This window comes from Phoca vitulina, unplaced genomic scaffold, assembly GCF_004348235.1.
Source record: "Phoca vitulina isolate PV1807 unplaced genomic scaffold, GSC_HSeal_1.0 scaffold38, whole genome shotgun sequence".
NCBI classification, from domain to species: domain Eukaryota; kingdom Metazoa; phylum Chordata; class Mammalia; order Carnivora; family Phocidae; genus Phoca; species Phoca vitulina.
The window spans coordinates 16,804,961-16,820,107 of NW_022589741.1; the positions used below are offsets into that span (position 1 = coordinate 16,804,961).

At 48.0% G+C, this 15,147-nt stretch overlaps 1 protein-coding gene across 1 annotated transcript in view; it reads left to right on the forward strand.

Moving 5' to 3' along the window:
• Window positions 1-15,147, forward strand: part of TECTA (tectorin alpha) — a 67,529-nt gene that overhangs the window by 33,478 nt on the left and 18,904 nt on the right. Inside the window, exons 11-12 of the mRNA XM_032428027.1 lie at window positions 5,875-6,436; window positions 13,905-14,104. Coding sequence (XP_032283918.1) covers window positions 5,875-6,436; window positions 13,905-14,104 — 762 coding nt within the window. The remainder of the gene's footprint in view (window positions 1-5,874; window positions 6,437-13,904; window positions 14,105-15,147) is intronic.

Genomic DNA, 15,147 nt, shown 5'->3' on the forward strand with positions numbered 1-15,147 from the left:
TGACATTCAACACCCTTCCACCATTCTACCTTTTAGGGGTTTTTTTTCTTCTTTTAAAAATATAATTTGCTCATAGGTCCTGTCTCATACAGGGTATTAGGAGATTGCATTTTCTGCCTCGCGTTCCGCACTCTTCGGCATTTAGGTGTACGGACCTCTGAGACTCGCATGCTGTTTTCTGACCCAGTTATTTTCACAGGCAGACCACTGGAGCCTCGTGAACACTTCCTCTCTTTTGGGCTGTCCCTGCTCTCTCTCCTGATGGCTGATTCCCCGCTCTCCCTGAGTGTCTCCCTCCCTCGCTCCCTGCTGTCGGGCCAAGGCCCTGATGGGTCAGCTCACCTTCCCGGCATATGTCCTGCCCTGGTCTCGTGGGATGTGTTCGTGGCTAAAGGCAAGAGCCATGGGCATCACACGGCTGGCTTCTTCCCCCATAAAGTGATGGAGAGGGAAGAGAGTACTCATTTCCTGGGGCTGCCATCACAAAGTATCACAGACTAGGTGGTCTCAAGCAACAGAAAGTTAGTCTCTCCCGGTTCTGGAGGCTAAGAATCCAAAATCAGCTCCTAGCTTCTGGCGGTTGTAGGCGATCGTAGGCCCGTGGCAACATCACTGCAGTCCCTGCCTCGTCTTCACGTGGCTTTCTGCCCTCTGCACCTTCTGTTTTCTGGGGCAAGTCACTCTCCCACTTTACGGACCCCAGTCTTTGGGTGTAGCACCCACCCTGATCCAGTATGACCTCATCTCAAAGTGATGTACCTGCAAAGACCCTATTTCCAAATAAGGTCACCTTCACAGGTATGGGGTGGTGGTGGTGGTTAAGACTTCAGCCTATCTTTTGGGGGGGCACAGCTCAACCCACAACAGGGAGTCAATAATGGGCATCAAGGAGGAATTGATTAAAGGGGTGGAGGGAGGAGTCCTAGCCAGGGCATGTCTGTTTTTCTTTCTTTCTTTCTTTCTTTCTTTCTTCTTTCTTTCTTTCTTTCTTTCTTTCTTTCTTTCTTTCTTTCTTTCTTCTTTCTTTCTTTCTTTCTTTCTCTTTCTTTCTTTCTTTCTTTCTTCTTTCTTTCTTTCTTTCTTCTTTCTTTCTTTCTTTCAGATTTTATTTATTTGAGAGAGACAGAGGGAGAAAGAGAGCGCACACGAGCTCGAGCAGCAGGGAGGAGCATAAGGAGAAGGAGAAGCTGACTCCCTGCTCAGCAGGGAGCCCAACGTGGGGCTCGATCTCAGGACCCTGGGATCATGACCTGAGCTGAAGTCAGACGTTTAACTGACTGAGCCACCCAGGCACTCCCAGGGTCCATCTTTCTAAGTCACCCAGAAGTCCTAAGTGCTCAAGCTGCAAACAGTGTATAGCTTGCAAATCTCTGACATGAAGATTGAGTTCAGGATGCTTGAAGGTTCTTTTCTTTGGGGGCCTGAGGGATAGATTTTAGCATTTACTTTGAATTATTAATATGCATTACAGGATCTGCTTGTTCAATGATTTGCATTTGTTTTTCCCGTGACGTTATTATTAGTCACCATCTCTCCCGGAGACAAGAATAATGACCATCACAATGACAGTGTGCAGTGAAGTGTTGGGGGAAACAGAGCAGGGGCCCCCGGGTTACTGCTGGTGCTCCCAGAACTGGAGGTATCATGGAAGTGATTCCTTGGGACGCAGGGTCCCTCTATGACTCTGACCTTGCCTTGCACTACGCAGTATTGAAGGATGTAGGGAAACCACTAAGACAAGGGATGCTAGAAATAAACGTGCTATCTATATCCCAGAGAGGGTCACGGGGTTGAGCAGCAGAAGGTGAGCCACTCTTGGGGGCACCACAGCAGTCCACGTCCCAGCCATCCATGGCCAGAGCTCCACAGAGATGGGCTTTTCCCTGCCATGGCCCCTGGGCTTCAGCACAAGCAGGAGCTTCGTGGTCCAGGAAAAGGGGAAGACTGTCAGGATCTTCACAGCCAGTGTCTCTATTTACTGGCAATCTTGTGGCCACCAGAGAAGAGAGAGGGTTTGAGCATCACCCTGGCTCAGGTTAGTTTGATGGGCTTATATTGAGACCCATTCTATGCCAAGCTCTGGGGGTAGCAGAATGAATCAGACATGACCTCTGTCCCAAGAGAACTCAGAGTCTAGTAGCAGAAACAGACGTGTTAGCAGGTTATCTGGATGTAATGGGAAGCGCTCCAAAAATGTGCCACATGGAGGGTCATGAGCCCACAGGCTGCCTCCACCAGCCTCGGGGGCTTCAGGAAAGGCTTTCTGGAAGAGGTAACCCAGAGCTTAGCCTTAAAGGGGTATGTCAGGCAGGCTGAGAATGAGATAAAAGCATTCTAGGAAAAGAAAACAAAGTGTGGGGGGTGAGGAGACCTCAGGACAGCTGGAGAAGCTATAGAAGCAGATCAGGGCCAGTTGCATAAAGGAAAGGTCTCTGCTAAAGATCTGGTATGTGGTCTTATTTCTAATGCTTAAGTATTTGCAGTACATTTCCTGACACTCAGCCCCATGCCCTGTTCTCTTTCTCCTCTGTGCCTTCCTGCTCCAGTCATCAGGCTCTGCTTCATACCAACCTCTTCCTTTCAGGGCCTCCTCTCCTTCTGCTTCCTCTTTCCCTCCGTTTGTCACTCACAAAGAGAGACAGTACAGCAGGGCTGGGATGGAGGTGGCATTCATGGGGCTTCAGAGGCAAAGAGAAGCCGAGCCTGCCTGTCTGAGTTGGAAGAGGTTCCTTTCTCAGGGTGCTCCTGGGCAGTGACAGAATTTGCAAGCCCTTTGGCTTGAATCTGATCCTATTGCCTCCCGCCAAGGTATGGCCTCCTGCTTGGCACCCCGTGGCCAGGAATGCAGAATGCAAGGAAACGCAGGAGGAAAAGCAGGCTGGTACTTGTGAGCCTTTAGAGGCACAGCTTTTAGTTTACTGGTGTGGGTCTCCCCTTCCCTCCATGACCTTCCGCATCTGTGATCTGTGTCTGCACGGGGACCACATCACCACCTCTGGGTCTCTTGGTTGAGAAAGTTGTGCTCCCCGGGCATAATCTCCCTCCTCCTCCGTCCTCCTGCACTCCTGAAATGACCTGTCACACCATCCTCTTCACCTCCTCCCTTCCAGGTGCAGAGAATGAGACATCCCCTCCCCTCCACAGCCACTCCCACCTGTCCATCTCTGTTTTGCCTCTCAGGGATCTTGCCTGTCTGTCATCTTCTCTCCCTCCTGTGTTGGTTAGGTCCTTCTCTTCAACCCATAAACATGTTCATTTGAAAGCAAACCTTGACGCCCATTCACCACCAGCTTCTACTCAGTCCCTCTCCTCCCCTTCCTTTCTAGTTTCTTGGAAAGAGAGATCTTCCTGGAAGATCTGCTTCCGTAGCTCCGATTTGCTGTTGAACTGTGCCCTCTGACTTCTGGTCTCCTCACTCTACTCAAGTTCTCTTATGAAGGCACCAGTGACTACTTTTCTGCAAAATGAGGGGGTCTTTGTTGGGTGTGATCTCATGGCCTCTGTCATGTGTGATATTGTGTACAAGGCCTTCCATGATCCAGGCCCTCCCCACCTCCCCATCTTTATGTCCCACCATTCCCAAGGCCATATTTTATGCTCTAGCAGCACTAATTTGCTGTGGTTCTTCCTATTTATTAGGCTTTTTCTCTCCAGTTTGACCTGTGCTTAGGCTGTGCCCTTTTCTTGGGATTCCCTATTCTTCATCTCATTCTTCCTCGACTGGCCAACACTACTCATCCTTTAGGACCAGGTGTGTGTGTGTATCATCTTTTGCAGGCATGCCTGATTCTGTCCCCAGGGTGAGTCTGGTGCTGTGCATCTATTTATCATTGCTTTTATCAGATGATGTTTTTAGTATTGATTTATGTACTCCTCTCTGCCACATGAGTGTGACTAAGGCAAAGGCCCTGTGCTTTATTCCAGCATTTAGCACAATGCGTGGCACACAATGGTGCCAAATGAATAAATAAATTCTGCCTAGACAAATATTCATAGAAGAGGAGATAGTTGACTTGCAATGTGAAGCGTGAACATCACCCCATAGAGAGGGAGGACAAGGGGAAGGGCATCATTGCTGGGTTAGGTCAGGTTCCCTAGAGGCAGAGTCTGAGCTGGGGATCCTTAGGAAAGTGGGGGATGCCCCAGGGGAAGAGAGCTCAGCAAGGACGAGGTCTGAGCTGGAGACCAGATTCAGCCTGGGCCACCAGGAGCTCTGGCACATGACCTGCCTACAGAGTTGGTCCCCTGGTCCCCTGTGTGGGTTTGTCATTGGCCAAGAGCTACGCTTGGAGTGGAGGGGGGCAATGGAGTGGGGTCATAACCTTCTGGGCTTCCAATCGGCCAAGACCAGCTGTGAGTTATCATTAGCCCATAGTCACGGTGGCTGAGGATGAGGGCCCCGGGCAGGATCCAGAAAGCACCATCACACTTTCAGCAAAGAATATGGCACAGCTTGGTCCATTTGGGGAACTGCAAAGTGTTGAGCATTGCTGGACTAGGGGAAGTAAGTGAGTTGGGTCTGAGAGAGGTGGGGGCAGCTCCTGGAGAGCCCTTTGTGATCTGCCGAGTGTATGAGACATTTTACTCAAGCCATGGAGAGGGTATTGGATTAATGGCTTTCCATTGCATTAAAAGATGCTGGAGTGGCAGTGGAGAGTGAAGGGAGGAGAGGGGCAATACCAGAGTGGAAGACCAGTCAGGAGAATATGCAGTAGTCAAGGTGAAGGTGGTGAGGGTCTGAACCACAGCAGTAGCCGTGGGGATGGGGGCTGTCGGATACAAGAGAGATTAAGGTCAAAAGGGAAGGCGTTTCTAGTCAGGGAGCAGTGTTGGCAGCCACCTGCCTCTCTGGAGAGGGAGACCTGCTCTCCTGGCCCCTACAGTAGTCTTATTTCCTATCATGTACCCACCCAGGCCAGGGCTATAGGATTTGGCTCATCTGAATCGAAACAGGGCAGTGCAAGGGCAATGCACTTCCAGGGTTGTATGTTAAGGGATTTCCTTGTTTTACAAATGAAAAATACATGAGGGGAACCATGTGTCAAGGGCCCTCTCAGCATGAGGCATTGTGCTGGCACCCAGCAGGGAGCAAGGGGAAGATGGAGATAAAGATCAATAAAGTGTGGTTCCTGCCCTCAAGTTGCTCATGGTCTTGTAGGTGAGACAGAAATGTAGACAACTAACCATAGTATAAGGCAGATTGTGATGCGTGCTTCCACGGCAGTGCACACGTGCTTGATCTTGGCCAAAGGTGAAAAGGAACACAAGTATAAATACCATTCTGGCTGCCCAGATGAGGGAGTGATTAATTCTCACCACAGGCTCCAACAGTCTTGCTTTACAGAAGAGGTGACATTGGAGCAGGGTCTGGGGGGAGAGAGGGCGGTTGGCGGGTGAGGAATGGCATCCTAGGTAGAAGGACCAGCAAAGGCAAGTCATTCTTTAGGGGGTGGAAAAAAAATAATCTCAAAGGAATGAATAAACTGGGGTTTACCTAAAACAAATCCACAATACGGCTGGAAATAGAAACACCAGAGTTCTACATTTTGGTATTTTAGTCTAAACTTTAATTGAATTCTTATTACCCTCTCCTTACCTTGGAGAAAACAGTTTAAACTCCTGGGGGGAAATAATGCTATGTAAAGAGAAGGCACGGAAATAAATAGGTATATTAGTGTACAAAGGATAGCCATTTAAGTCTGTTCAGATCCTAATAATAATAGTTGACTGATATAAACGACACTACTTGCTAAGATTACGTTCAACCTGCTCCGACCCCCTCTGGGGCTGCCACTCTCAAGACAGATCGTCCGGAGAGGTGGGTGTTCTCTGGGCCAACCGTGTTTCTCTCCCGCAACCCTCTCTCTCCTGTAGGTCAACAATGAACGCTTGTATCTGCCCCTGAAACTGGGACAAGGGAAAATAAATATCTTTTCCTTTGGCTTCCACGTGGTAGTGGAGACGGAGTTCGGCCTCAAGGTCGTGTATGACTGGAAGAGCTTCCTGTCGGTCACGGTCCCCCGGAGCATGCAGAATGGCACGGTCGGCCTGTGTGGCCGCTATAACAGCAACCCCGAAGATGATCTGGAGATGCCCATGGGTCTGCTTGCTTCCAGCGTCAGTGAGTTTGGGCAGAGCTGGGTGAAGAGGGACACCTTCTGCCAGGTTGGCTGCGGGGACCGCTGCCCTTCGTGCGCCAAGGTGGAAGCGTTCTCCAAGGTGCAGCAGCTGTGCAGCCTGATCCCCAACCAGAACGCCGGCTTCGCCAAGTGTCACAGCAAAGTGAACCCCGCCTTCTTCTACAAGAACTGCCTGTTTGACTCTTGCATCGATGGGGGCGCGGTGCAGACCGCCTGCAGCTGGCTGCAGAACTACGCCAGCACCTGCCAGACTCAGGGGATCCCCGTGACCGGCTGGAGGAATTACACGTCCTGCTGTGAGTCCTTCCCCCTCCCTCTCTCCTCCGTTGCTGTGGGCGGGCCACTATTCCAGCTCCACAGAAGTCCACGGAGCAGAGCCCTCTAAGGATATGCACTTGGAATTGAATCTGACCTCTGAAACAAGATGTGTAACCTCCCAGAGCCTCCATTTCCTTATCTGTAAAATGGGAATAATACCCCTTATTTCATGTGTTGCTCTGGAGACGAAATAAGATCGCGTGCATAAAGCACAGAGCACCGTATGTGGCATTTAGACTCGGCAAGGGCACAACAATTTTAAGAAAGGACTAATGGGGGGAAGAGTTAGTTAGTAGGTTCGTTTGTTCGAGAACCTCATGGGCCCATCACGGCGCTTGTCATTTACATGCTTTCTCTAAGTGTGCTATTCTGTTGGATTCATATATGTCAAGTGTCCGTCTTTGTGTTTACGAAACATAGCAGAACGTTAAAAGCATGAGAAAGAGAATTAGAGCCCCTGGATTCTAGCTCTGCTCGGTCCTTAAGTGTTGGTGTGACCTGGGAGCAATTTGCTTTTCCTCCCCGGTTCTTAGTTTCCCCCGATGATGCTTTGATAATGCTGCTGCCTACACCCTTTATGCTACAGAAACATCCAGAGGATCAAATCAGGTAGTTGAAAGCATAACACACTGTATGCATGCCAAGTGGTGTTGCTGTTATATTAACGGTTTGCTCTGAGCCAAGCCCAGTGCTAAACGCTTTATCAACATTATCTCGTTTATTCTCCTCAATAACCCAATTAGTCAGGGAGAAACAGAGACTCAGAGGAGTTAAATAACTTGCCTAAGGTCATACAATCTCAGTGGCAAAGTCAGGATTCGACCTTCTAACCCCAAAGCTCAGGCTGTCAACTCATATACACTGTACTGGTGTTATGTACTGGAATAATTTGTCTGCATTGAGCACATCATAATAGGAAAAGATTGGGCGGAGAAACCCCTAGTGGTCTTTGGCCGGTCTGCCGTGGTCCATTTTCCCATCTCGATCTCATTAGCGACAGCAAATTTCTTCTAGGCCTAAGTGTATGAAAAGGTTACAAATGGATGCTGAACACACAGAACTCTAAATAAGTGATCCAGTGGGGGTCCCAAAGAATAAACTCCCTTTCCTTCCTGGAAAAGGGGTGATTTCGATGAAAACCCAGAACCAGGGTTGTAGTTTAATGTTCCCATGGCTGGTTTACACCCCACATAATTGGATTCATGTAGATTGGGAGTGGGCGGGGGGAAGGACGGGAGGAAGTAGAGAGAGGGAGGGAAAGATGCTAATACCATTTCAGCCAGGCTTGGTCTCTGAGTGAGAGGTTGTGGGGATGATGCCAGCAGGAGTCACTGTCCTGGACGAATTGGCCTCTGGTGACTGCAGTGAAATAAATATGCCTGTAAAAAAGTCAGGGTCTGGATAAGCTACTCTGGATCCATTGGGGTCAGCACGGGGGTAGCCAGAGAGCTTGCCTCCACCTAAATCAGAAAACCGGGCTTTGGACCCGGGGACCTAGATATCTTGTGGGATGGGGAAACTCCATTGGGAAAGAAACTGCCTGCTTCCTCCTGAGACTTTCTGTAAGGAGTTCTCTCTTTTCCTGTAGCCAGGTCGTGGTGGTTGAACTACTCCCTGGGGCAGCTGGGATGGGGGTCAGGACACAGTGGATGCCAAAAACCATTGCTTCTAGCTGCCGTGCACAGGGAAATCATAGGCAAGCACTGTTTTTAGAGGGGGGTAGTGTCAGGAACTCTCACCTTAAATGACAGTTCTCAATTGTTGTCACTCACGGGAAGGAAAAGGAATTGTGTTGGGAAGCCTCTTCCTTACCCGGGAGGAAGAAAATGCCCCTACCTCTATCAAGCTTGGACCCATAGGGCTAAAAATGGTGCAGGATTGGGAAACAGTTTTGAAAAGGAAGACTCTGTAGGGTATGAAGACCATTTTTTCTTGTTCTTCTGCCTCTCCACCAGCAACCCTTCCCTCTCTGCTCCTCAAGTTCTACACAGACATGGGTTGCCTCCTTCATATATAGTAATGGGGAGCTCTATCCAAGGCACTCAAAGCAGAGTCTGTCCTGCTTCACCCTTGGCCTTGGGCCCCATCCCTGCCTAGACCAGCTGCCTGCCAGCAGGGCTGAGGCTAGGATGCATGAGGGCCAGTTAGACCTCCCCCGACCTTGGCATTTCAGGATGGGGGCAAAGATCCGAAAAAGAGTTCCTGAGGAGATAGATGCTGGTAGTGACTGGGGAAAAAAAAGAAATGCTAAAATAAGAGAAAAATTATACTTTAAAGAAGGTATGTGGGTGGGGATGGGGGGGCGGGCACAGTTGGAGGCAGCTGAGTTTTCCATTTTGAATTTCAGAAGCAGAGAAAAGCTGCAGGAGACTGAGTTCTAACTCAGCCGTTCCATCTGAGAGACTGGTGAACACAGAAAGCCTGTCTTCAACAGGGTCTGTGACCACAGGGGATGTGGCGTGAACGTCTGAGAAGTGAGGGCAGGCTTCACGTCCCCCCGCCCCCCAAGAATTAGTCCAATTCAACACTCACATGTCTAGATACGAGACATGGTGTTTTCAGGAGGAAAACGGGGTAGTCCAGAACTGTCAAACTTACCCCTTATTGGTGACAAGGCAGAGTGCTGTTGTTTTTCAATGATATTGGCTGTTCCTATCAATGGGATAATTTATTACCCAATTACCGTATTTGTAAATGCTTTGGAAAACTTCACCCAAGTTGAACAAATAGGTTTAGAGGGGGAGAGGGAGGTCCGTTGTCTTAATCACTAACCCCTCCTTAAAATTCATTCAGCTGAGTCTGTCATTCTTCAGCCCCTTAATGGGGGACTTAAATTAGCGTTGTAGCTGGTGAGAGTACAGTAAGCCACAGGAGAGGAAACCATCAATGCCTAACAGTGACTTGTGCCCGGCACTGTTCTAAGTGCGACATGAGTCCTCGCTCGTAGTCTCCGCCCAGTCGTCCCATAAAGCAGGTGCCATTAAGAGTCTCATTTTCTAGAGGAGGAAAGTGAAGCTCTGAGAAAGGTCGGAACTTTCCCAAGAAAAGTGGCTCCTGGCAGTGCTCCTTCCGCTGGGTGGGGCTGCCTCTCTGACCCTGGGCAGACCGCGGACCCTGGGGACTGCCCCCCCCCACTGATGCTGCAGGGGGTGTACAGGACCTCTGTCTTCCCCACACACCCCACAATGGGTGGGCCACTGTGAGGATTAAGTGGGATGATGTCTCATAACCCGTGCCACCCCGCGCTTGACACCTGGTGAGTGCTCAGTCAGAGCTGAGTATCATTTTCATTTTCCCTTTCTTATTCAGAGTCCTGGGCCCCAAGTCTGGTCATTAGGGGTTCTCTTACAGATTTCTCTGCAGATCCAATAAATTCTTGTTGAATAAATTCTTCTCCTACTACAACTGTTCCCACTATTAATAGCAGAAACTGTTGTTGAAGTACCAGGCAGTGGACTAGGAGCTGTGCAAAATACACCTCATTTTATCTTAACAACTACTTGGTGAGGGAGATATTATCTGCACTTGACAGAGGAGGAAATGGGTTTCGAGAGAGTAGGTAACCTGCCCAGGTGACAGCGCTAGTTAGCGGCAGATCCAGGACTCAAACCACTCAGCCCAATTCCACAGCCCTTGTCCACTGCATCGCTTTTCGGGGGGATCCGTCATCCTGCCCCCCCCAAGGCACAAAGGCTAAAGAAATCAGTGTACTGGCCCCAACAATAGTCACATTCGTGACCACAGTGGAAATCCAGGGGTAGAGCTATCAGCCCCGACAGCTCTCGGTACTTCATTTGGGTGGAGAAAATCAGTATTAGGAGTTTTAAAGTTTGTTCTCAAGAATCAAATGTTTATTAACCCTACCTGCCCTGTTCTCAGGACTGTTTTGGGTGCCATGGAAGAATCCGAAGTACAAAATAGGTTATAGTCTAGTTGGGGAAATGGGACCAGCATACTTGGAACAATGGGCATCTCTAAATAGCTGGTGTATCTTCTCGGATATTAAAATGTATTGTAGAGCTTCAGTAACAAAACCAAGTTAACACTGGGACATGAATAGAAAGATCAACCAGTGGGAAGATGAGAAAAATCCAGAAATAGGGCCCAAACACTAAAGACAAATTAGTATTCCATAAAGCTGGTATTTCAAATTACTGGGGGAAACAAAATGTATTCTTTAATAAATAGGCAAGGAACAAAGGACAAGAAGAAGGGGGGGGGCAAGAGCTAAATCCCCGCTTTACTTCTCACTCAAAAATAAAATCCAGACAGAACCAGGATCAAACATAAAAATGTCAGTTATAACAGTACTAGGAGAAGACAAAGGCATTTTTGTTTTGTATTTGTTAATCTTGCAGTAGAGAGGGCCTTTCTAAGCAAAACGCCCAAAGCCTGAAGAAAAACCTCATAAATTCGACAACTTTAAAAATTTAAATTTCCACGCGGCAAAAACAATCGAATACAGGTCTCCCCCCCCCAAAAAAGAAGAAGCAATTTAAAAGCCAAACAGTAAATACTTTGTAACACATGACAGACAGAAGTCTATTTTTAATTTTTAAAAAGCTTTTACAATGTAGTAAGAAAAAAATTCAACACCAAAAATGCGCAGGAGGACACAGAAAGGCAGTTCACAGAAGAAGACATACAAATGGATTATAAGCAAGTGAAAAGCTGATCAGCCTCATGAAGAATTGCAAACTAAGTAAGGATATATAGTGGGGTTTTTTTCAATTTTTTTTATTGCGGTAAAATACACAGAACATGAAATTTATGTTCTGAACCATTTTTAAGCTTACAGTTCCGTGACATTAAGTACTCAACATTGTTGCATTCACATTGTTGTGCAACCTCCACCACCATCACTCTCCAGAACTCTTTTTATCTGGCAACACTGAAGCTCTGTACTCATGACACACGAACTCCTCACGCCCCACCCACCCCAGCCCCTGGCAGCCGACTGTTCTGTTTTCTGTCGCTATGAACTTGAAGACTTCTGGTACCTCCTCTATGTGGACTCACACAGCATCTGTCTTTTGTGGGTGGCTTATTTCACTTAGCATAATATCCTCAAGGTTCATTCATGTTGCGGTACATTGCAGAATTTCCTTCCTTTTTAAGGCTGACTAATATTCCATTGTGTGTGTATAGACCACATTGGCTTATCCATTCATCCGTCCAGCAATGCCTGGAGGGCTTTCATGTTTTTGCTCTTGTGAAAAATGCTGCTATGAACATAAGCATATAAAGGTCTCTTTGAGGAACTTCTTTCCAATTTTTTGAGCGTATATCTAGAAGTGGAATCGCTGGATCCCATGATAATTCTATTTTTAATTTTTTGAGGAACTGCCATATTGCTTCCCACAGCAGCTGTACCATTTCCATTCCCACCAAAGTGCACAAGGGTTCCGATTTCTCCGCACCTTTGCCAACACCGGGTTTTCTGAGTTTTTTAAATAGTAGCCATCCTACCGAGTGTGAGGTGGTTTTTCATTGTAGTTTTGATCTTTATTTCCCTGATGATTAGTAATGTTAAACATATTTCCATGTGCTTACTGGCCATTCATATATCATCCTCTCTGGAGAAATGTCTATTCAAGTCATTTGTTTATTTTTGAATCGAGTTTTTGTTGTGGTGGTTGTGTTGAGTTTTACGAGTTCTCTATATATTCTGGGTAGTAATCCAGAGATATGTATATGTCATATTTATGTATGACATTTAACCTTTTGCGTTTCCAAGGGTCAGAAGGTTTGGTGCTAAACAGTCAGCGAGGATGTGTGAAAATAAACCTCCTCATGTAGCACTGGCAGGAGGATGAATTGGCACAGCCTCTTCATAGGGCAATTCGGTTGCATCTATCAAAAATTTAAACGTACGAACCCTTTGACCCAGTAATTCCACTTCCAGGATTTTATTATACAGAATCATTTACTCATGAGGTCAAAGATATATGTCTATGGATGTTCACTGCAGCATCATCATAAACATAGAAAATATACATACCAGGTAGCAGTGCAAAAACTGTAATTCAAGGGTAATGGAAGGAATACCATCATGAAAAAGCAATGAGCGGGAATATATGTATATTATGCTCCTATGCATGTGAAAAAAATGGGAATGGAATACACACATGCATGCACATGCACGTGTGCATACACACACACACACACACACACACCTGGGTACTTGTATATGCATAGAAGATTCCTAGAAGATTCAACTCTAATTTGTTACCAGAGGTTGCTTTTCTGTTGCACTTTTACTTGTATGGCTTACATTGTCTACCACAGGCAGGTAGTACCTTTTAAATTAAATGTTTAAAAAATATATATAGTAGATCGTGATATTGGTTACATGAATCTATACATGTAAAATCCATAGAACTGTGCACCAAAAAAGTCCATTTTTACCATTAAGTAATATAAAAAATAAAATGTGCCCCAAATGTGTACTGTATATGGTATAGAGAAGTTCCAACATAATAGTACTCATGTTTTTCATTTACACTGATTAAAATAATAGCCTCTATAGATCGGAGGGGGAAACGAACCATGAGAGACGATGGACTCCCTAGAACTTTTAAGCAAACCTGTCTTTAGTGATTGGCTAACACTGAACACTTACGTGCTAAGCGCTGTTCCAGCCAGGCAGGCTCACATGATTCCTCCCCCCACCCCAGCCATGAAGTAGGTGCTGTAAGTATGTGCATTTCACAGGGAAGTAGCTGGGGCCCAGAGAGCCTAAGTAACTGGCTCCAGTCTCCTGCAGCTGGCTCCAGAGTCATGCTCTTCACCAGGACCCTAACTGCCTTCCCTAAGAGCATCCACGCGCACTTGAAAATGGTAGAACATAGTTCACACACACACACACACTCACACATACACACAACACACACTTGCCTCCTCAGAAATCCAGGGGCCCAGGGGCCCCTTTTTGGACAGTCTCTGCACACCTGGTTTAGAAAAGATTCTGGGGAAGTTCTGGGGTGAAGGCGAGTTGCCATTGGTGTAAGGGTGGGGGGAGTTTTGCCAATAAGAGGGTCTCCACCTAGGACTTGAAGAGTGGGGAATTTGGGGAGGCCTAGAGGACGAGGAGGGCATGCACAAGGGAGACCAATATGAGCGAGGGTCTAAAGGCGGCCATGAGGGGTGCCCGACTGAAGTCGAGATGCATGTCGGGAGGTGGGGTGAAGGTCGCAGGTCAGAGCACACCTCAAAAAAACACGGCTGAGCAGAGGACAAAGATTATGTGAGGGACCGCTCTGTGGTCCATCGTTTAAGCAGGAATGAGTCGGATGGAGGCTTTCCAGAAGCAGAGGGAGTCGTAGTGCGAAAGTGACGCGGCTCAGCCCCCGCCAGGCCTCCCTGAGTGGGGGAAGCCGTGGCCGGAAGGAAACCGTGCACGGTCCTCGTGAGCGGGCGAGGCCTGACGTGTGTCTTGTGTTCCAGCCGTCACCTGCCCTCCCAACAGCCACTACGAGAGCTGCGTCAGTGTGTGCCAACCGCGCTGTGCCGCCATCCGCCTCAAGAGCGACTGCAACCACTACTGCGTGGAGGGCTGTCAGTGCGACGCGGGCTACGTCCTCAATGGCAAGAGCTGCATCCTGCCCCACAGCTGCGGCTGCTACTCGGACGGCAAATACTACGAGGTAGGCGGCCCAGCCCTGCCCGTCCCTCCTTGCCAGCTCAGATTTCCCTCCGACCCCAAGAGCTAGGTCATGGTTGACCAGTCGTCCCCCTTGGTTAGGAAAAGAGGGTGCTTGTCTGCAGGGAGGTGGGACGGGGCAAGGAGGCTAAGGAGAGGTCGGGTGAGGCCCTTGCTCACTGAGGAGCGGATGAGGAAACGTGCTTGGGCCTCAGTCCCTTCCTGTCCTTGGCATTGGGAGGCCTCCTACACTTGCCCGCGCTCTCCACTAGCATTTGCGTCTCTCTCCCCGCCATGCCTTTCTCTAGGCCCTTCTGATTTCCTGTCCTGTAAATCTCAGTGAAAGCTTCTGGGGTGTCTATAGTTGGAAAATATGGTGGCTGTGAATCTGACATTTGTAGCTATCTTAGCTAAGGACATTTTTAACTGGAAAATATGGCGCTCAAGGCCAAGAGGAATGGCCTTCCTTCTCTGGGCTATTGAAGCTTCGTGAAAGCGTGTGAAGGCTACCATCTCCCCGTGTGCCATTTGTCACTCTGAGACCGTCCCCCAGCGAGCTCTGTCTGGACGGCTTAATTCTGTGCCCCCCACATTCTGCCCTCTGCTTCCCTCTCTATGGGGGCTTCAGCAGAGAGCTGATGAAGATGCCCTTTGTAGATGTCACTCAGTAAAACCTTATGTAACAGCTCACTGAATCATTTACTTTTTGTACTTTGGAATCTTTCTTTATGTGCCATAATACTAAGCTAGAAAAGGTCTTGCCTGGACAAAGTATTTAGTCTGTGGTTCTGCCTCAAGCCCAGTCTCTGCTGAGATGACGTGCACATCTCATATTGGTGAGGAGAGAGGTAACAACCGTAGGTATCGAGTATCTGCTATCTGCAGATCTCTGCGCTGGAGGTGCTGCCGGGGATGATAAAGCATGTCCCCTGCCTTGAGGAACTTAAAAGTCTATTCAGGAGAGAGAAACGTGCACGTTAAAGAACAAGAGAACGATTACAAAATAACATATCAACGAGTAAAAAATAATACCCTACAGAACTAATC